The 22,433-nt window shown below is 42.9% G+C and overlaps 1 protein-coding gene across 4 annotated transcripts in view; it reads left to right on the forward strand.

Annotated features, from left to right (window-relative positions):
• The first annotated feature begins 7,087 nt into the window (after positions 1–7,087).
• CYBRD1 (cytochrome b reductase 1) overlaps positions 7,088–22,433 on the forward strand; it is a 45,982-nt gene continuing 30,636 nt past the window's right edge. Inside the window, exons 1-3 of one of the 4 annotated variants that reach the window (XM_084997934.1) lie at positions 7,088–7,447; positions 15,838–16,007; positions 20,351–20,559. In XM_084997934.1, coding sequence (XP_084854060.1) covers positions 20,401–20,559 — 159 coding nt within the window. In that variant the 5' untranslated portion in view covers positions 7,088–7,447; positions 15,838–16,007; positions 20,351–20,400. 4 annotated transcript variants of the gene reach the window in all.

Raw genomic sequence — 22,433 nt, forward strand, 5'->3', positions numbered from 1 at the left:
TCTTTTTTCTTTTCTTTTTAGGGCCACACCTGAGACACATGAAAGTTCCCAGACTAGGGGTCAAATCAGAGCTATAGCTACAGGCCACTGCCACAGCAATGCAGGATTGGAGCCGCATCTGTGACCTACACCACAGCTCACAGCAATGCTGGATCCTTAACCCACAGAGTGAGGCTAGGGATTGAACCTGAGTCCTCATGGGTACTAGTTGGGTTTGTTACTGCTGAGCCATGACGAGAACTCCAAGAGAACTCCTTTTATCTTCTAGGTTTATTGAGATATAATTAACATACAACACTGTATAAGTTTGAAGTGTACAGCATAATGATTTGATTTACATATATCATGAAATGATTACCACAAGTCTAGTGAACATCCATCATTTCATACAGATCCAAAATTAAAGAAACATTTTTTCTTGTGATGACAACTCTTAGGATTTGCTCTCTTAACTTTTATATGTAACATATAGCAGTGTCAGAGTTCCCTGGTGGCTCAGGGGGTTAAGGAGCTTCTGGCCTTGTCACTGCTGTGGCACAGGTTTGATTCCGCTGGGGGGCTTCCACGTGCCTCAGGCAAGGCCAACAAGAAATGTAAGCCATACAGAGATGTTAATCATATTTATCATATTGTACATTACATCCCTAGTACTTATTTATCTTATGACTGGAAATTTGTATTCTTTTCTGTATTCTTCGTGCTCTGGCATTTGGAGCCTGATAGGCCAGAAGCCACTCCTCCAAGAGTTAACTGCTTCCTGGGGATAAGTTGCCTTCCAGCATATTTTTGATGTGGAGACAGACCACTTCAGGTCTATCCCCCCAACTCCACTCCTTTTATCAGACTTCCCTAGTCCGGGACACCATCCCTCGCCCCATTACTCCAGGGCCAGGTGCCAGGCAACTGGGGACACCCCTATAAGCTGAGCCTGCCCACTTTATTTATTTATTTATTTATTTTTGTCTTTTGAGGGCCACACCCACGGCATATGGAGGTTCACAGGTTAGGGGTCTAATCAGAGCTGGAGCTGCTGGCCTGCGCCAGAGCCACAGCAACGCCAGATCTGAGCTGCATCTTCGACCTACACCACAGCTCACGGCAATGCCAGATCCTTAAGAGGCCAGGGATCGAACCTGCAACCTCGTGGTTCCTAGTCGCATTTGTTTCCACTGCACCACGACGGGAACTCCTGCCCACATTATTTAAACAATGCTGTCCAATCCTAAGTTTGTTCCACCTGCTTGACTTGCTTTGCGCCATTCCTTCCCTCGAAAACCACCACGAAGGCTCCTGACCACAGTTCCCTTCTCTGCTGGCTCATCTTGCTATGCGGCCCTGCATGGCAGGTGGTACCTCCTCTTCCCAGGGAACTGTGAATACAAGAAAACAACCACTTCCTTCATGACAATTGTTTTCATGCCTGTGTGTCATACACACCGTTTGAAACCAAATCCCAGCACATTTTTAGAACATGGGCCTAGGCAGAACAGCAGCGAAAAGGTCAGACCAAATCCTCACCTTCAAGGAGTTTACATTTTAACCTAGGGTTGATAAATTTGCATGGGGAGGAGCACTTTAGAATAAATAGCATAGGTGGGATCAAGCCCATCCTTTCCTTCCTCACCTGGTTATTTCTTGCTAACCTATGGGGTAAGTGCGGTAAATGAGAATTGGAGAATGGAGGAGTTTGTTCTGGTTCTCTTCTGCCTGGATGGGGCTCAGATTCTGCCTCAGTTATATGCCATGACTAATGCCTGGGCTGAGCAGATAAAGTCAGGATGGGGTCATTGTACTTTTATCTTCCCAGATGATTAGGAAGATGCAAGATGATTAGGAAGCATTACCACGATCGCTTTCCTACGTGCTTCCTGCTTCACCAAACTCGGGCGGGATGATGATGGGAGCAATCTCAAACTTAGGTAGATCTTACAAAGCAGGGCAGTATGGCAGGAACGGAACCAATGCCTAGGTCTAACCTACCCCACCCCCATGCCCCCATGGGGAAGAAGCGCTATTGAGTTGGCTCTCCTCTTGGGCACCTCCCAGGGTGCTCTCCTCACTCCCTCTGCTCTCTCCAGACACCTTCCTCTTCCCGGGGTTGGCTTCCTCAGGAAGAGAGTTACTGCCCGCCTCTTCCCACATGGGGGCTCCTCAGGCTGTGCCAGACACAGATGAACTCTTTTCTTGTCCGCTTAGGGCGAGTGGACCCTGAGAGCCTAAGGTGAGGGAGGTGGTTGAGGCCAGCTCCATAGCCACTCACCCCACAGCACAATCTCCTCAGCAGTTCCCGCAAAGGAGAAACACCTTGGTTGGCAACGCAGACATTTGGTTTTTGCTCTGAAGACAACACAGTCTAGCCTCACAGGAGGATGTAAATATATATTCCTCCCATTAACGTGGGTTTGACTGTATTCTTTTCAAAACTCCTGTTTTCTTAGGCTAAGGAGGCTTTGACCACTGCCTGGGCTTGGCTTACTGAGTGAGTCATGGTGTCAGCTGAGAGCGGCTTTATCTTAGTCATCTGAGACAGCTTTCTGATCCCCAAGTCTCTCGTCCAGGAGAAGAGCTCATCCCTCCTGCTTGTGATTTCTTTTCTTGCTTCATCGCTTCCTCCTTTCATAGTGCGTCTTAAGAAGGCATAGACAGTTGGGTGGGGCTGGGGAAACAATGCTAGGAAAGAATATTTTTCTGTCAGGATGTTGCAGGAAACAGCTGGTTTGCACAAAGGTTTTCATTCAAGAGAGTTTACTAAGGGGGACTCTTTACAGGGGTGCACACAGACTCCTCAGTCTGTTTGGGTTAAGAACCCATCAAGGAAGGGTGAAGACTAGGGACAAACACCAGAAGGCAGTAGATACCCCAGATAGCCCTGGATGAAAGAGCGGGCACAGTGCTACTGGACCCAGGGAGAGCTGTAGCTGGGGAAGAGGGGACACTCAAAAGTCCTCATGACAGGAGTTCCCGTTGTGGCACAGTGGTTAACGAATCTGACTAGGAACCATGAGGTTGCAGGTTCGATCCCTGGCCTTGCTCAGTGGGCTAAGGATCCAGAGTTGCCATGAGCTGTGGTGTAGGCTGCAAATGCGGCTCGGATCCCGTGTTGCTGTGGCTCTGGCGTAGGCTGGTGGCTACAGATCCGACTCGATCCCTAGCCTGGGAACCTACATGTGCCGCCGGAAGCGGTCCTAGAAAAGGTAAAAAGACAAAAAAAAAAAAAAAAAAAAAGTCCTCATGACAAAGAGGAACACAACCACTGTAAAAACCATGGGCTAGCAAGGAGGCTCAGTGGGATACATAGGTTGATGACCTCTCTTTCTTCCTGCCCTCTGATCTCCTTCTACCACCACCCATCGGCCAAAGTCAGTTGGAAGCCAGCAGGCAAGGAGCCTGCCAGGGCAGAGGGCAAGGCCAAGAAGGGTGGAGAATAGAGGGGCAAACAAAGAGGAACAATACACAGTCAGCATTTGAGTTTAAAAAATGGCCCACTCATCTCATAAAACAAACTACTGTGTACAACTTACTATACTTTACATTAGAATACTCAACTTCTATAAGCACCAAAGAAATGCAACACCGCTTCCTGCAAGTTCAGCAGGTAAATGGCAAACAAAGCACTTGGTTCCTGATGTTGCGATGGGGCATGGTGGTAGATTTTTTTTCTCCCCATTCCTTCACATTCTATCTCCCTGCTCTACGTCATGTGCCTGTTGGGGACAATAAAAATCTGTGTCAATATGTACATGTTTCTGGAATCACAGTGTTTAGGAAGGCTAAACTGTTCAGTGCCCCACTTCATCCTCCATCCTCCACTCATATCAGGAAACCCTTTGATAGCATTCATGTAAAAAGTACTTAAGTGAAGTACTTGAGTAAACACTTTCCCACATCAGAGAAACTGATATTATTTAACAACTCTATTTTAAAAAGTTGTTAATATTAAGCCCCTACAATATTTATTAAAATTTTTCCTCTTTCAAGTGGGAAGTTTTATCAAAGTTAGGTCCTTACAATACCATAAGGACCCCCCAAGCACCCCCCCATGTTCATTGCAGCACTCTTCACAATAGCCAAGACAAGGAAACAACCTAAATGCCCACTGACAGATAAATGGATTAAGAAAATGTACATATATACAATGAAATACTATGCAGCCATAAAAAAGAATGAAATATTGCCATTGGCAGCAACATGGATGCAACGAGAGATTATCATACTAAGTGAAATGTCAGAAAGACAAATACCATATGATATCACTTATATGTGGAATCTAAAATATGACACAAATGAATCTATCTATAAAGCAGAAACAAAGTCACAGACATAGAGGACAGACTTGTGGTTGCCAGTGGGGAAAAGGAGGAAGAGAGAGGGATGGACTGGGATTTGAGGGTTAGTATATGCAAACTATTACATTCAGAATGGGTGAAAAATAGGGTCCTACTGTTTAGCATAGGAAACTATACCCCATTTCCTGAGACAGACCATGATGGAAAAGAATATCTTAAAAAGGATTACATATATATATGTATAACATATATATATAATAGGATTATATATATAAGGTATTATATATGAGTCAATTTGCTGTATAGCAGAAATTGGCACATTGTAAATTGTACTTTAATTAAAAAAATTAAGTTAGGTTCTTAAAGAACAACTTAAAAGTTGAAATTTTCTCAGTTTAACTTGTAACTTAAAGATGATTCAACACCATCCATGTTTTCATTGTCCTGAGGTATTTTGTTAAATGGAATCCAGAGATTCTTTGCTGCAGCTGTCGAAGACAATCAGCTCAAGGGTGGAAGGAAGGTGTTGGGTTGAAAGGGTGAAGAAGAAGTTACCTGGGGACAAGGACTAGATACTTTTACAGAGAAGAACAGGGACACAATGACATTGTTGTGAAAGAATTACTAGTTAAAGGTCAGAGAGGAAGAGAAACAGCATAAAATTAAACAAGGAATCTTTGTAGCACTCAGGAATCCCAAAAACCCTGAAAAATTAAAACTGGAAGATTCAGTGACAGTTTCTGTTTGTCTCTGCTCTACCCTCACCCTTCTCCATGCTGCTGTGTCCTGGGAGCTGACCTATATGCGACACATCATCTTCCTTCCGGGTTTCAGACGAGCTTCAGCCATTTGGAAGGGAAGAGAGTAAGGCTAGACCAGTCACGCTGCCTCCCATTTTCCTTCCCTGTAGGGTCCCTGCAGGCTGGCTGTATCCCTCAACTCAAGGCCCTAGCCCTAGTCAGGCTGCCCTCTCCACACTCCTCTCTCTGGGTGTGTCTCTGTCTCTTTCTCTCTCTAGATTTCAGTAACCCTCTCCTATTCAAGCTGGGGCACTGCAATGCCCTTGTGGTTTCTCACACCCTGCCCACAACTTTGTAAATAGCCCTGCTCGTTGTTAAATTGCCCAATCAGAAGGAGTAACCTGTTTCCTGCCCAGAGCCCTGACTGACCCACTCAGTCCCATTCTTCTCCCAACAAACATGCCAAGGAAGTCTAAAATGACAAGGACTACCTAACCTCAAGGGGGCTGTCTGGGGAGTGGAGACAGCCACAGAAACAGATGGTCACAGCCCATCTTTTTTTTTTTTTTTTTTTTTTTTTTTTTTTTTTTTGTCTTTTGGCCATTTCTTGGGCTGCTCCCGCAGCATATGGAGGTTCCCAGGCTAGGGACTGAATTGGAGCTGTAGCCACCGGCCTATGCCAGAGCCACAGTAACCCGGGATTTGAGCCGCATCTGCAACCTACACTACAGCTCACGGAAACACCGGATCCCTAACCCACTGAACAAGGCCAGGGATCAAACCTGCAACCTCATGGTTCCTAGTCGGATTTGTTAACCACTGAGCCACGACAGGAACTCCGGTCATAGCCCATCTTGATAAGTGGTGCAGAAAGGCACTGGTTGGGGAAGTGGGTGGAAGTGTAACACAGGGGCATAGGCAGACCCAGGGAAGGTTTCTTGGTGAAGATGGAGTTGGGCAAATATAGAGACAGAGATATGGGTAGGCAGTGGTCAGAAGCTGGGAGAGAAGCAGTGAACATTAGGGTCAGACCATAGAAAGCTTTATACTGCTGGGAGGGGTCCTTCTTTTCCATTTGCTTCCTTTCTTTTTCTTTCTTTTTTTTTTTACCACAGAGGGGAAAATGACACCAGTGAAGTCCACAGCTTCTTACTCTTAAACCTCAATCTTACCCCACTACCAGTGCTTGACACTCCTACTTCATTGCCTAAAACCTGTCTTTTCCCTTGAAAATCACTCCCATATACCACCTGCACATGCCGAGGTCTTTAAAAATGGCAACACGACAATATGGGAAACTGTTCTTGGAGATGAGTAGGAAGACGGCTAGAAGTGAACTTTTCCATATGCATTCTAGGATCCCTAATCGCCAGAGCCTCGTTTTCTTTAGCAGCAGTGGATAACCTCCAACGCTATTTCTTGTCCAATGAAGAAGGATGAAATTAATGTTGGAAAGAGAGCAGGGAGTGAGTGAGCTTCACTCCACCAAGGTGGGGCTTTAGGCCAAATAGGTTGGAGCAGGTGGTACTTATAAGATCCATTTTTTATCACACAGGGGCAAGTCCAGGCTCCAGGAGGTGTCTGTCTTCCTTTTCTTAAGCACAAGCGGCACCGTAGTTTCCTTGCTAAGGCCAGGTCCACACTATCCCACAAGCTCCTCCTTGGCATCAAACAGAGCCGATCTTCGAGGACTGAGGCTCAGGAGACTTCTAGTCAAAATCACACCCACAACGCCAGTGCGCACCACTGCCTTACTCAGCCTTCCCTCAAATAAGGAAGCGACACGGGAAGAGTTAAAAGAAAGTGGTGGGTATGGACTCCTCCGAACGCTCGCTCGTAACTAACTGGATTGGTTTCTCCAGCTCTCTGCAAATTCAGATGCTGGGCCAGGAGGGGCGCAGCGAGAGCTCTGGGCGGCTACGGGATCCCGAGGGTGGGGCTGGTCTCTGAGCGACCGCCAGCTGCGCACCACCGAGGCCCCGCATCCCCGACAGGCCCGCGAGAAAGCCCCTCCCCCGGGCGGAGACAGCTTCAAGAAGTCGACGCCGCGTCCCGCCGCGGGGCCAGTACCCAGAGGCTGCAGCGGCCGCCGCTTCGTCGAGTTCCTGCGGCTGCCACCGTGCGGAGTATGGGGCACTGATGGCCATGGAAGGTTACAGGGGTTTCCTGGCGCTGCTGGTGTCGGCTCTGCTCGTCGGCTTCCTGTCCGTGATCTTCACCCTCATTTGGGTCCTCCACTACCGAGAGGGGCTCGGCTGGGACGGGACTGCGCTGGAGTTTAACTGGCACCCAGTGCTCATAGTCACCGGCTTCGTCTTCATCCAGGGCATCGGTACTGGCACTTTCTGGGAGGCGGAGGGGCCGGAGGGGCCGGAGGTTCCCGACCGAGCACCCACCGAGTGGGGCTGAGCGAGGGAGGGGGTGAGAGAGCAGCGCTCGGGCTCGCGGGGGGAAGCCGAATCCCCCGGCGCGGCGCTGGAGAGAGGGGGGCGGGTTCCGGGACTTCGGGGCCGCTGGCCCGGCCGACTTGGGCGAGCGCGGGAGTCCGGGTGCTGGGGCGGGGCGCGTGGGGCGGGAATTCACGGCAAGACGCTTAGCGAGGTCGCATGGGCACCGGCGGAGCGGGGAGGGTCGGCCCGAGCACGCCGGCCCGGCTGGGTAACTCTTTGCTGCAAGTGGCTGCAACGCACGACGCACTTGCGGTGCCCCCACGACGCCAGACGCGGGAACGGAGGAAAGCTGCGGGAGTGCCTTGCGGCCCCGCAGCCTTCGACCCCGGAAAATAGCCCCCTGAGGCGCGAGCCTGCGCAGTCAGGGGCGCGGAGATATCTTGAGGCGAGGCCTTGAACTTGCTTCAAGGCTGCAGATGAGGAGAGGAAAACAGCGAGGGGGGGAGGGGAATGAAGGGGCGAGAATTTGCCCCTTCTTTTATCTCGTCCTCAGTCCTGAGCGAAGGGGCCAGTCAGCGGTCGGCGGGTAGCCAAGGTGGGTGAAGAAAGCATCAGTTCTGGTTTCACGCCTTCTACAGCGTTAAACTCAGTCGAGCCCGAGAAGCTGCCAGGACTCCAAAAGGGTGTTTCGCTGCCAGGCTTGGTCATTGGACAGTCTTGAGTCCGACTTGTTTTTGCGGCTGCTGACTGGAGAAAGTTCGCCTGCGGGGCTTCCGGTTGGGCGCTGGCCCGGAACGCGGGGCGGAGGATGCCCGTAAGGGGTCCGCAGCGGGCCGTGGCCGCCCTGCTGGGAGAGATGCTTCTGCTTGGGACATATTTGGGGCTTGCTCCGTCGGCCTGCATTCTCTGGGATGTGGCTGGCGCCGAGGGAGGGCTCGGTGGATGGCATTTTGGAGTTTTGGTTTTTGAGATATTATTGATATATTAATTTCAGGTGTATGACAGTTATGGAAATGATCACTATAATGTCTAGTTAACGTCCACCACCTCACATAGTTACATTTTTTTCCCCCTTGGGACGAAAACTTTTAAGATCTAGTGTCTTTAGCAACGTTCAAGTATACAATATAGTACCATCATCTGTAGTCACCATGCTGTAAGTCCCCAGGGCTTATACTCTAAGTGGGTGAAGGTGACTTTGCCGCCTACCTTCTCTCCTGGTCAGTGGCCGTTTTTGTTGTCGTTGCGTGGTACTACTCACAAAGTTCTGGCAGTTTTCTTTCCCGCAGCTGCTGTTGGGCTGGAAGAACCTCTAGCTAGTGGTGCAAGTGCCATTTATTTGTAACCACTTTCCAAAAAGTGAAGTCAAGCCCTTGGCAGAGAAAGTGTCTAGAAAAAGGCAGACAGTGGTGGACCTGGGTTAATGTTGTAGAAAGTAATGGCGAGGAGGGGAAAGGGTTGGGCAAGAAGTGCTCAGAGGCTAAAAACTCTAGCGTTTCCTCGGAGTCCTTTTCTGAGCAAGCTGCCTTTTCTCCTCCAGTATTTAATTTTCCACAAACAAACAAGAGAACAAAAAAGTGCCGATCTCATTCCTAAAGAAAAGATTTTTTGTTTCTGTCTAAAACTTGGGCAGCAGCCTTGGCCGGTGTGGCCGGTGTGGCCGGCATGGCCGGCATCCTCCTGCTCTGGGAGACAGTGGTTGGAAGACGTTGCCAGTGTCCAGCTGTGGTCCAGCTGTGGTTCTGAGGCTTTCCTGGTGTGAGACTGGCATCCGGGTATGAGTGCCACTGGCCAGCTGAGTTATTTCATTGCGTAAGTCCCAGTTATTTCCCCACTAAACTAAAAAGAGAAAAACATACTCAAGTTCCAAAGTCGTTGTCAGCAGAAGCACTCTTTCCTTCGTGGTGGAGCCCTTAGGTTTGGCTGGAGCTCTCAGCTCTGTTTGCTCAAAGCAGTAGGAACAGTCTCTTCATCCCTTCCAACCAACTCTCCAGAGCAGCTCCTAATACTAAGAAACCTTCCAGAGGGGCTGGGATATCTTCTCATAATTAAGGTTAAGGGAAACACAGGTGGTAATAGTACGTGTTTCTTAACATAAAAAGAGGAGAGAGTCTAACATTTGAGTGCCTTCTGTGTGCCCAGTAAGTGGATTATTTTACAGATATATGAGAATAAACTGAGGCACAGAGCAGGTAAGTAATTTACCCACAGAAGTAGTATGTCTCTTCAGTAGCTTTATTTTCAAGGTTCACTTCTTTGTTTTTATGGCAATATGCATATTTTCCGCAAAGTATTCTTTTAAGAGAAGCAAAAAGCTTCATCTGAAATACTTTGAAATTCTTTGTTCATGTTAGAGTCCATTACAGTTTTCCTAAAAGAATTTATAATATGTCTAAACTTTGCAATTTTCTTTTTGTCTTTTGTTTAGGGCCACACCTGCAGCATATGGAGGTTCCAGGCTAGGGATCAAATCAGAGCTGTGGCTGCAGGCCTACACCACAGCCACAGCAACGCCAGATCCAAGATGCTTCTGTGACCTACACCACAGCTCACGGCAACACCAGATCCTTAACCCACTGAACGAGGCCAGGGATCGAACCTGCCTCCTCATGGATGCTAGTCAGATTTGTTTCTACTGAGCCACGATGGGAATCCTAAACTTTAGACTTAATCTGTTTATATTCACTTTGGGGCAAGACTCTGTACATGAATATTTTGGAAGTTTTCATCTGCTGCTTTTATTTAAGCTTAGCTGCTGTGTTTGTGTTAGTTTTGGAATGTTTGTCCTGTTGACATTATCCATCCTGTTTACTATTTGGCTTCCAGATTTGCAAAGCAGTTTAATCAGATAATGCATTTAACTGACATGAATGTAAACTTTCATACATATAGGCACAGGAATAGCACTCATAAGTTCTTGCAAATCCTGGCCCACCTGCACCTCCTCATATCCAGTGTTAGGAAGCATCCAGTAGAAGGAGTAAATAGTTGACTTTAAAGGCCAGAAGGGAAACACACATTTTACAGACTAGCCATGTTATGAAAGCTTTTTTACTATGTGTAATTGCTTCAGGGAGCACATTTTTAGGCTGTGTTATTTCAGAGCCCTGATAATGAACATGATGTAATTGAGTTCTTCTGTGATAGATGAATGTTTCGAGATGCAAAGGAAGGGCCAAAGTACAACTATTACTCTTAAGCATAAAATGTTTTACAAATGCAAACAGTAAACACTATGTAAAACTATGGGAAAACATGTGTCCTTTGAAACACCTTTAAGAAGTAAGCTCTAAAGAAGGCAAAGCCTAATGAAGTGACAAAAATCTATGAGTGTATTTTGGAAAATATTTATATTCTAAAATAAAATATAACAGACACAATAGGATATCTAAAACTGAAAGAAAATTTTAAACTAGTAGGAAATCTAGGGAACATGAATGAGGAAGTTGCAGAGAGAATGTTAGAAGAGCTTTGTGCTTCTCTAAAAGGAATGTTTCCCATGAAATAAATATACTGCCAGGAAATCAGAGAAACAAAACTTGAATAAGGCCCCAGAAAAGACTGAAACAAATAAATGCTCTCAAAGTGCCTGTTGGCCTTTTAAAAGGTTCAGCAAGGTGGAATGTGTTCTTTAGTAAAAGGTGGAAAATTCAAGTATATAAATTTAGTGAAAAGAAATCTCAGCAATTCTATACTCCTTTCTATTCCACATGTAGAACTCTCTTTTTACTATATAAATTGAAGGAAGAGAAATTCAATAGTATGATGATCTCAGTGTGGTTTTGTGAGAGAATATAACTTCATTTAAATAACACTTAAAAGACTAACAAAAAGAAATTAAGGGTAGTTCTTAAAAGGTTAAATGGGATATCCTATTAATGTATCTAAAAGTGACCAAATTCCAAGACCTCTTGAATATATTCGAAAAGGCTCTCAGAGTAAAGCCTGGCAAAGAGGAAAATGGAGAAAGTACCCCAGGTACCTACCCCAAAACCAGCTTGGGGGACACCAAAGATAATAAACCTATTACTCATAAAGAAACGGGTTTTGCAAAGCATGAAGACACAATTGAAGACAACCGCATTGAAGAAGAATAATAAAAAGACAACCCCGAACACATTTTTTTGTTGTAAATAAATACATGCAGGTCTCTTCATAATGTAACTAATCAAACTGTTTTGGAAATGAGTATTTTGCTCACTGTTGTTTCCATAGCATCTAGAATAACACCTAGAACTAACTAACACAAAGTAGGCCAATAAATAATTGTTGAATGAATGAGTGATAATTTCGGTATCATTGTTAATTGTTAGCAACAAAATGCCATTTCACAGCCACTCATTTGTGTTGATAACAGTAGCATCTAAAGTAATAGTGCCCTCCCTTCCCCTCCACGATTCTCTTGTTTACAGCCTGTTGGGAATCACTGATTTAGTCAACCTCAGGGGAGCACGGGTATTATATTATATTGGAAATGTACCTCTTCCAAAGGCCTCAAGCTCATTAGAATATTACTGCCTAACTATTATACACACCTCCTTTTGCCTAAGGACATTACTTATCAATTCTCTCTTTTTCCTTGTGCATCAAGTTTCTCCCTCATTGGGTTATTTCCAATGTGTTATAATTTCTACCATCTTAAAAACAACCACACCTGGAGTTCCCTGATGGCTCAGCAGGTTAAGGATCTGGTGTTATCACTACTGTAGTTTGGGTCACTGCTGTGGTGTGGGTTTGATCCCTGGCTCTGCAACTTCCACCTGCCTCAGGCATGGCCAAAAAAAAAGAAAGAAACCAAACGACAACAGAAAGTAAAAGTCTTCCCTTTTAAGAAAGATAGACAGATGTTTTTGTTATAACTTTTTTCTTCCTATAGAAACTTTCTTGAAAGGTTAAAACAGGCTTTGAAATGACTACAGACTTCAGCTGGAGTTTTTTTCCCCGAGTCTGTGCATTCACTCACCCATTCTTTCAACTTCTTCATATATTATCCTATTTATTTAATTAGCCTACATATATTAAGCACTAATTGTATGCCAGATACTGTGTAAAACAAATGAGTAAAATGTAGCCCTGCCTACAGGCTTTTCTCATTTGAGTTTGTTAGGCCGAAGTTAGGGTTTTCTTTTAGAAAACATGAGCCCTAAATATTTAGCGCTGACCAGGGTTAGACCACCAGGTAATATCAGAGCCAATACTATTTCTAATCTGTCTTAACATTGATATGAGGCACAAGTAAATATAGCTGGTGTTTCTAACAGTGCAGAATTTCTGGGTATTTTTAAATATATAGCCAGTTAACTGAATTATTCTCTTTTCATACACTACTTGGTACCAAGTAGCCACCTTTGTGAGCATTTCAGTCACTTCAAAGAGATGCTTCTGGTGCCAAGATGCTAAAACAAATCTTCCAAATCACTTCCCTCACTTTGATTCTCCAGCAGTTTTCAGTTTCATGATATTCATGCTGTGAGACAGTTTGAGTGCAGAGGCATGTTTCAGAGCTCAGATTTCCTTTGATAGCCCCTTCAGGACTCTTTTCAAGATGTGTATTTAAAGAGGGGTCTCTGCTTTTACATTTAAACTTGAGGTCCTTTGGATTGAGTCTGATAAATTCTGGGGTGCACAGGGAAATCAACTGTAAATCTCGATAATCCTGCTCAGAACATTCTACCAAGGAGGTCAAAGTAATTCTTTATTCAAAGAGAAAGTGTAACGAGCGCATTATAAGTGTCTTAAAATTCCACTGTATTTCAACCTCAATAATTTATTCTTTTACTTATTTATATTTAAAATTTTTTATTATACTGGATTTACAATGTTCTGTCAATGTCTGCTGTATAGCAAAGTGACCCAGATATACATATATATACATTCTTTTTCTCACATTATCCTCCATCATGTTCCATCACAAGTGACTAGATGTAGTTCCCTGTGCTATGCAGCAGGATCGCATTGCTTATCCACTCCAAATGCAATAGTTTGCATTTTTATTTTATTTTTGAGTTCACTTAAAGCTTACCTAAAGCTAGTAAGTGGGTCCAAGTACAGAATACTTTTTACTTACTCGAAAGGACTGTTTAGTTTTATATGAGCCGACTATTGGGTCAGCAGTACAAATTGCCCTGAGTTTTTAATTTGTGCGTTTTAAAAGAGGATCTGCTCATTTTCTGGAAATAATAAATTAATATACTTTATTGAGATTTATATTCAACACATACTTGCTGAAGTCCTACTATGTGCTAGGTCTGTGCTAAATGCTGGGATCTGACAGTCAATAGGATAGACGTACTCCTGCCTTCATGAATCACAAAATTTAAACACAGAGGAACTAGAGTCAAATTGTTTTCTATGTTTGGGGAGATTTCTCTCCCTCTCAGTACCCTTCTCCTCATAGTCACTTCAGCAAGTTCTAAATATGCATTGACTGCTATGAGACAGCCTTGTATATATGGATAGTTCCCATAATGATCTATGGATGGAAAACTGGTATCAAACCAAAGATTATGAGGTCCTTAGCAGAAGGAACTATACCTGGTCTCTTGGGATAGATCATGATAGACGATAATATAAGAAAGGGAATGTATATATATATATATACACATATATGTATGACTGAGTCACTTCGCTATACAACAGAAATTGACACAACAAATAATAATACTATGTTAATAATATAATAATAAAAAACAGATTACACCTTAGAGAATATATATTTCACATATTCCTGAGTTGATTATTCTGCTAGCAACTGAGCAATTTTCTAATAATTCAGCTCAAGTTACTGCATTTTCCCCTTCATTGTCAAAAGAGTAATTATACATAGGGATTGATTTCTTTCTCCTTTCCTTCCTTCCCTCCATTCTCCCCTCCCTCCCTCCTTCCCCTTCCTTCCTTCTTTCCATCCTTTTTAAGTTTATCACAATAGCATGTTCCACAGCTAATAATATTTCTTCAGAAAAGATTTCTTTTTTTTCTTTCTTTTTTTTTTTTTTTTTCCATTTTTGGTCTCCCTGCAGCATATGGAATTCCCAGGCCAGGGATCAGATCCCAGCCACAGTCATAACCTATGCTGCCCCTGCAGCAATGCTGGATCCTTTAACCCACTGTGCCAGGCTGTGGGTTAAACCTGTGCCCTGGAGCCGCAGAGACACTGCTGATCCCATTGTGCCACAGCAGGAACTCCTGAAAAGATTTTAAATGTTTTTCACATATATGTGTTCATGTTGCCCCTCATTTTCTGGGTGAAAAAGTTCTTGCCAGCTAGGGCCTCTAACAGAAAACCCTTGTTTCAGTCACAAGTAGCCGTTTGATAACATTTCCGTCCTCATGGGCTTATGAGACCTTTTTCTTCCTTCTCACTGAACTTCAGGAATGGTGTCTAGGTAAGTGCCAAGCCAAAGAAGCAAGAGATATTTAAATTCCACTCTCCAGGAAGTTTTTACAACTGTTGAGAAGAGTTTCTTGTTTAAGAAATGTGGTCCATTTGTGAAGGTCGCCCTTTTCTCCTGAAGTCCTCCATATTTTGGTTATTTATGCATTTTTTAAAAGCATGTAAACAACTTATGCAAATGTAATGTTTTGCAGTTATCCTCCATTTATCCAGAAAGCATTTGGAAACAAAGTCAGCCACCCAGCAAAACTTTTCTATCATCAGAATATGTGCCGAAAACTCCATGCCTCATGCATATGGAAGCCCCTGGGATTTCTACAAGCTGCCTACTTAGCAGTTGAGACTAATTGGTTATTGGGTTTGGAAGCTTACAAAAATATTGTTCTAACTTTAAAACCATTATGAACTCTTTCAACCATACAAAAAAATAGTATAACAGATCCCTGTGTACTCACTGCCCAGATTTAACAGATGTTAAAATTTTTGCCATCATAAAAATTTATAAACTAGAACTTAAAGCTGGTAGGAATAAAAGATAATGCAGGCTGATGGAGGGGCTAGGTTGGTGGCAGGCACCCTAACCTGAGCAAGAAACTGAAAGAGGTGATAGAAAAACTCTAAACTAGACCCAGGACTGAAAAATCATAATTGTCTGGGCCTGTTTGGATCAGAGGTAAGGACCTCTCCTGCTTCAAAAGTCCCTAAGGACTTTCTCTTATAATAGTAGGACAATATGTTTTATTGATCACCCATAATCATCAGTACAAGATTAAATTGTGTTCCATTCAGGCTACTGCTGGAGAGGGCAAGCTAGTGTGCAATCAATTTGAAAAATCTTTGAGTAAATGTGAAAGATTTAAAAATCAAGTTTTGGCACTCAAGGGGGGAAGACTTCAGTTTCATGGAAAATTTAGCAGATATCTCTGTGGTGCCCACAGTTTTGAGAAGAGTGAAAATTCTTTACTAGGAACATAGCTGTCTTTGATTTGGGGCTTTTTTTTTTTTTTTTTTTTTTTTTTTCTTTTTAGGTCCACACCTCAGCAGGAGCTACAGGTGCCAGCCTGCACCACAGCCACAGCAATGCCAGGTCCTTAACCCACTGAATGAGACCAGGGATCAAACCCGCATCTTCATGGATACTAGTTGGGTTCGTAACCCACTGAGCCATGACAGGAACTCCTGGGGCATCATTTTAAAGGTACTTTTTATTGAAGAACCACATACATGCAGAAAAGTACCTAAATCATAAGTGATGTGTTTTCATCACATGAACACACTCAAGTACCAATCCTGAAATAACATTCCCAGCACCCCACAGTCGTCCTGGTAACCCTTATAACTCTCCTCAATCCTGCTAGCTATCCCTCATTTTTAACATCTGAGGTTAGTTTTCATTTTGGAAATTTTTGATATAATATGATTCAGATTGGGGAGGAAAAGCCATTGTGCTTTATATGTTCAGAATTTGCTTTTTAAGCAAACATCTTGAGTATTTTCTTTTTGCATGTAGATGTTTAAGTTCCCTCATCTAAAATTCCTTTCCCTGGGAGTTCTTGTTGTGGCACAGCAGAAATCCGACTAGTGTCCATGAGGATGCAGGTTCGATCCTTGGCCTTGCTCAGCGGGTTGGGGATCTGGTGTTGCTGTGAACTGCAGTGTAGGTTGCAGACATGGGCCAGATTTGGCGTTGCTGTAGCTGTGATGTGGGCTGGCACCTGTACCTCCAGTTTGACCCTAGCCTGAAAATTTCCATATGCTGCGAGTGTGGCCCTAGAAAGCAAAAAAAAGAAAAAAAAAATCCTTTCCCTGAGATGGTACCTGAATGATATGATGATGGTGATGATGATAAAAAGGGCTCAGGTTTGTCTGTGTGTCTGTGTCTGTGTGTGTGAGAGAGAGATAAATAAGGCTAAACCAAGAGAAAGGAAAAAATATCATTAGGTTTTGATATTTTGCACATTTTTATCCCTGCCTAATCACACAGATTGCAAAAAGGCTTGACTGTGTGGATAAAAGGTCTCTAAGTCCTTGGGTAAAGAGGCATTTGCTTTCCTTAAAAAGTAGAGAATCAGGAGTTCCTGTCGTGGCTCAGTGGTTAGCGAATCCGACTAGGAACCATGAGGTTGCGGGTTCTATCCCTGCCCTTGCTCAGTGGGTTAAGGATCCGGCGTTGCCGTGAGCTGTGGTGTAGGTTGCAGATGCGGCTCGGATCCCGCGTTGCTGTGGCTCTGGCATAGGCTGGTGGCCACAGCTCCGATTGGACCCCTAGCCTGGAACCTCCATATGCCACAGGAGTGGCCCAAGAAATAGCAAAAAGACAAAAAAAAAAAAAAAAAAAGAAAAGAAAAAGTAGAGAATCATAAAATTACAACAATGAAATTTATTTTAGTAATTATTGGAAATTATATGTCCATTATATGTCAACATACAATTGATTAGTCTATTATCTAGGAAACAATGTGTACGAGAATATTGTACCGTCTTTAAATTCATGTTTTCAAAGATAATTTAATATGTGAAATGTTGATATAATTTTAAGTATAAAAATAATTTAATGAGAAGAAAAAGTATAAGGAGGGAAACCGTAGTATTGGAATTGACATCAATTTGTTTTCTGGACTTTGATCAGCCTGCAGAAAATGCCTTACATTTATTTGTTTAGAAAAAAACTTAAGGAGTTCCAGTCATGTTGCAGCAGAAGTGAATCTGACTAGCATCCATGAGGATGCAGGTTCGACCCTTGTCCTTGCTCAGTGGGTTAAGAGTCCAATGTTGCTGTGGCTGTGGCATAGGCTGGTGGCTACAGCTCCCACTGGACCCCTAGCCTGGGAACCTCCATATGCCGCAGGTGCAGCCCTAAAAACACAAAACAAAACAAAACAAAACAAAACAAAACAAAACAAAAAAACCTTAAGGATCTGACATACACACAAATAAAACTAGCAAAGTCTGAATAAGGTCAGTGGATTACATTGATATCAGTTCCCTGGTTGTCACACTGTACTGTAGTTATGGAAGCTGTTACCATTGGGGGAAACTGTATGAAGAGTATGTGGAATCTCTCTGTACTATTTGTTACAACTGCATGTAAATCCACAGTAATCTCAAAATAAGAGTTAAAATACTCATAGAGCTACATACATATTTTGTCTTTTTTTTTTTGCTATTTCTTGGGCCGCTCCCGCGGCATATGGAGGTTCCAGGCTAGGGGTCCTATCAGAGCTGTAGCCACCTGCCTACACCAGAGCCACAGCAACGCGGGATCCGAGCCGCATCTGCAACCTACACCACAGCTCACCGCAATGCTGGATCGTTAACCCACTGAGCAAGGGCAGGGACCGAACCCGCAACCTCATGGTTCCTAGTTGGATTCGTTAACCACTGCACCACGACGGGAACGCCTACATACATATTTTGAATTCAAGGCTCTCCTCACCTGTGGAGATACAAGGAGATAGAGCAAGACACATTTCTGCCCTCAAAGAGGAGGAAGTAGGGTGAGAAGGAGCCTTGAATGAACTTTGAATAGTGTACCTTTAAAAGTATTGCATTAAATGGTTTGAAAAGATTTGTTGAGTATAGAAATGATTACTACAAAGTTTCCATGTCCTCAAGGGAATATAATAAATCAACGCTTATAAGATAGATATAGGCACTAAAATTAGTAAGTAGTAATCCTTTGGAATTTGAACCAGATAGAAGGAAAACTGTCCTAGTGGTGAAGCCGTCAAGTGCTGGAATATGGGATCAGAGAATGAGAAGATTGACATCTTGCGCCGAAAGCTTTCAAGAGGCAGAATTCACATCTCTTTGTGGTGTTTTTGTGCTTCTACCTGAAAATGGATGAGATCTTTTACATTTTTATGATCCAATTAAGTTTCATATATTCAAATTATAAATGTCTTTGAAGGAAAAAGACAGCAGCTGCTTCTTCCGTTCTTCCTTTCTTCTCCTTCTAGAAATACGTATGATTCACTACTGGTATAATGGAATCCATCTTCCAAGGAAGTATACTTTAAACTTTGTCAAAAAAACAAAAAACAACAACAGCAACAACAAAAAACAAAATAAACTTTTTCAATCATACATTTCCAGGTATCTAAATTTTCCCTGACATGGACAGAAAGGGGATGGATAGGGGCATGATATTGTCTTGAGAACAAAAATAAATTGCATGCTGATTAGGGAAGCCATATAATATATTGCTTAAACCAAGACACTAAAAAAAAAAAAAAAAAAAAAGCTTTTCAAGAATCTTTTTGTTGAAGTTTAATCTACATTCAGAAAAGTATATATATAGATGTATAGCTTAATGAATCTTCCCTCTGAAATCACCTATGTAACCAGAACCTATGTTGGAAATCAGAATACTACCAGGAGCTTAGAAATCCCTTGTGCATGCCTTTCCGGTTGCTATACCCCTTCCTCACAAGGGCAACCGCTTTCCTGACTTTTCTTATTGCAGAGTTGAGCTTTGCCTGTTTTTATACTTCATATCAGTTGAATCATACAGAATATACTTGTTTATGTCTGGTTTCTTAGCATTAACTTTATAGGTTGGTCCATATTGTCAGGTAAATTTCTAGTTTTAGATCCTTCATTCTCTTTGCTGTTATTATTCCATAGTGTGAATATATCACAACTTATTTTTCAGTCTCTTAATGATGGACATTTGGGAAGTTTCCAGGTTTTGGCCACAACAAATAGTGCTGTAATAATACTCTGGTACATGTGTTTTGGCAAACACATGTACCTATTTCTTTGGGGCACATACCCAAGAGTAGAATTACTAGATCGTAAAGTATATGTAAGTTTAGCATAAGTAGATACTGCTAGTTTTCCTAAGTGTTTGTTCTCATCTAAACTCTTACTAACTGGACATGAGTTCTGATTGCTTCACAACCTCTTCAGTACTCAGTATTTTCCATGTTTAGCCATTCTGATATGTAGTAGAGGTATTCTCATTTCTCACTTGACTAATGAAGTTCATGTATTTATTATGTTTATTAGCCACTTGGGTATACACTTTTGTGAAATACTTGGATGTATTCTTTTGTTTGTTTAAATGTGTGTGCATGTTTTTCTATTCTTTAGTCTGTCTTTTTCTTACCAAACTAGGGCACTTATATGAAGAAACCAGATCATAAGAATTTAGTTTTGGATGCGTTGAGCTTGAGATATTTGGGAGATAGGTATGTGGAGATGTCAAGAAGCCATTTGATTATGTGGGTCTGGAGTTCAAAAGAAAGTTCTGGGCTGTAGATGAGGATTTTGGAGTCCCTGCCATGTAGGTAGCATTTCCTTGAAAGAATAAGTTCCACAGAGGAGCAGAGGGAGGAAAAAGTTCTAATCTGAGCCTGAGGGGTACCAAGGTTCATTCATAAGTTGGGAATAAAGAAGATGCCAGCAAAGAGCCCAAGAACCCAAGAGAAAACCCAAGACAAAAGGGTTTCACGGAAGGGTTTGAGTGTCAAACTGTTCATCTTGGTTGATTAAAACAACAACAATAACACATTCTGTCCCTTTTTCCTCTCTTTCTAGCCATCATCGTATACAGATTGCCGTGGACCTGGAAATGCAGCAAGCTCCTGATGAAATCCATCCACGCAGGGTTGAATACTGTTGCTGCCATTCTTGCAATTATTTCTCTCGTGGCCGTTTTTGATTTCCACAATGCCAGAAAAATCCCCAATATGTACAGTCTGCATAGCTGGGTTGGACTGGCAGCTGTCATCCTCTACATGTTACAGGTCAGTGTCTCAGTGTGTGTATAAGTCAGATATAAAAAGTAAAACAGTTCACAAAAGTTCACACACTGTCAATGTTGTCTGTACATTCATAATTTCTTGGAAATCATCTTATTCCCACTAGTCATTTTTCAGTTTGTTTCTAATAAGTGTTTTCCCCTGAAGGGGCACCAGAACTGCAGAATTTGCAGTTATGAGCCAGAATGTGAGGTTTTAAATATGGACCTATGGATGTAGGGAAATTGCCATCTCATAACATCTAGGTTGCTGTAGTTTGAACTTGAAATTCCATGTGCTGGTTATACTAGCATAAGCAAGAGCTATTGATTTCTTTCCCACACTGTCTGTTACTTCTGTTTTCTAAGTTTAACTTTAAGAGTGGAAAAATGAATTTTTATCTCTGTTAGATTTTGAAGGCTCAGTGATTATTTTCTTTCCCCCCGTCTTTTCTTCAGTTATTAAAAACACATACTCTTGAGATGTGTTTAATCTCAAACGTGTTAAAGATATGTGCACTATATTTAAATATAAGTCAATGGAATGAGAAATGAATTTGGCTCTTCTAGGTCACTAAAGTAAAGGTTAATTTTTAAAGTTTTGGGTGTTACCCACTTTGTTAAAATGTTTGTAAACTATGTCAATTCCCTTCCCTTCCTTAGTACATATATCTAACTCCTGACTGGGATATCACTGTGAATTTTACTTTTCTGTGGATATAGGAGAAGTAAGAAACTGGTGTGAGTTCACAAAACCCCAAGGCATATTTTAGACTATGTGAATGTGTGACATCTTTAAAAAAGGATCTCCTGGGGGAAATTCCCATTGTGGCTCAGTGGTTAACAAACTCGACTAGTCCCATGAGGACGCAGGTTTGATACCTGGCTTTGCTCACTGGGTTAAGGATCCGGCATTGCCATGAGCTGTGGTATAGGTTGCAGACGCAGCTTGTATCCAGCGCTGCTGTGGCTCTGGTGTAGGTTGGTAGCTACAGCTCTGAATCACCCCCTAGTCTGGGAACCTCCATACGCCATGGGTATGGCCCTAAAAAGACAGAAAAAAAAGAAAAAAGAAAAAAGAAAAGAAACGAATCTCTTGGAGTTCCTGCTGCAGTTCAGTGGGTTAAGAAACTGACTGCAGCAGCTCAGGTCACTGCTGAGACATGGATTCACCTTGGCCTGGTGCAGTGGGTTAAAGGATCTGATGCTGCCACAGCTGCAGTGTAGGTCGCAGGTGCAGGTCAGATTCAGTCTCTGGCCTGGAAATTTGCATATGCAGTGGGTGCAGCCATAAAAATGATTTTTTTTAATTTAAAAAAAGGATCTCTTAGCAGACATTCTTCTAAAAGTAAGGCTTTTAAAGCCTTAAGGCTTTCTGAATTTTAATTAACTAAAACTTGATATCTGTATAGATGTTAATTATTTAAGGTTGCACTAGCATGCCTGGAGGTAGGGATTAGTAAATTGAACGGGATTAGACAGGAGGAGAGCATGAGGAAAACCCTTATCAAACATGATCTTCCTGATCAAGAAGGAACAAGGAAAATATCTCATATTGGATGGCTGAGCTTAGCTCAGATCTGCTCTCAAAGTTGATTTTCCCTCCGTGTTTTCATCTGGGAGCCAGCTTCCTCCTCCGCTACCAACTGGTGGACCCTCTCGCTTCAGACAGAGGCAAGAGCAGTGGCCATTGAGATGCTATCACTTGCTTTGGGGATCCCCTTGGCCTCCTGGCATCTCTCTGGGACTTTCTCAGTTCTCTGTTCTGCTTTCAGTGGTCTCTTCCTCTCCCTTTGCCCCAGATCCTCTGCACCACTCAGGACAGACTGCAAGACACCACAGTCAGAGCACAGTGGGACGCATTCTGCTTATCTCACATAG

This window comes from Sus scrofa, chromosome 15 (assembly GCF_054392235.1).
Source record: "Sus scrofa isolate SSC_HxYL_T2T_F1_AM1 chromosome 15, Sscrofa_HxYL_maternal_Yorkshire_Landrace_v2.0, whole genome shotgun sequence".
Taxonomy (NCBI): domain Eukaryota; kingdom Metazoa; phylum Chordata; class Mammalia; order Artiodactyla; family Suidae; genus Sus; species Sus scrofa.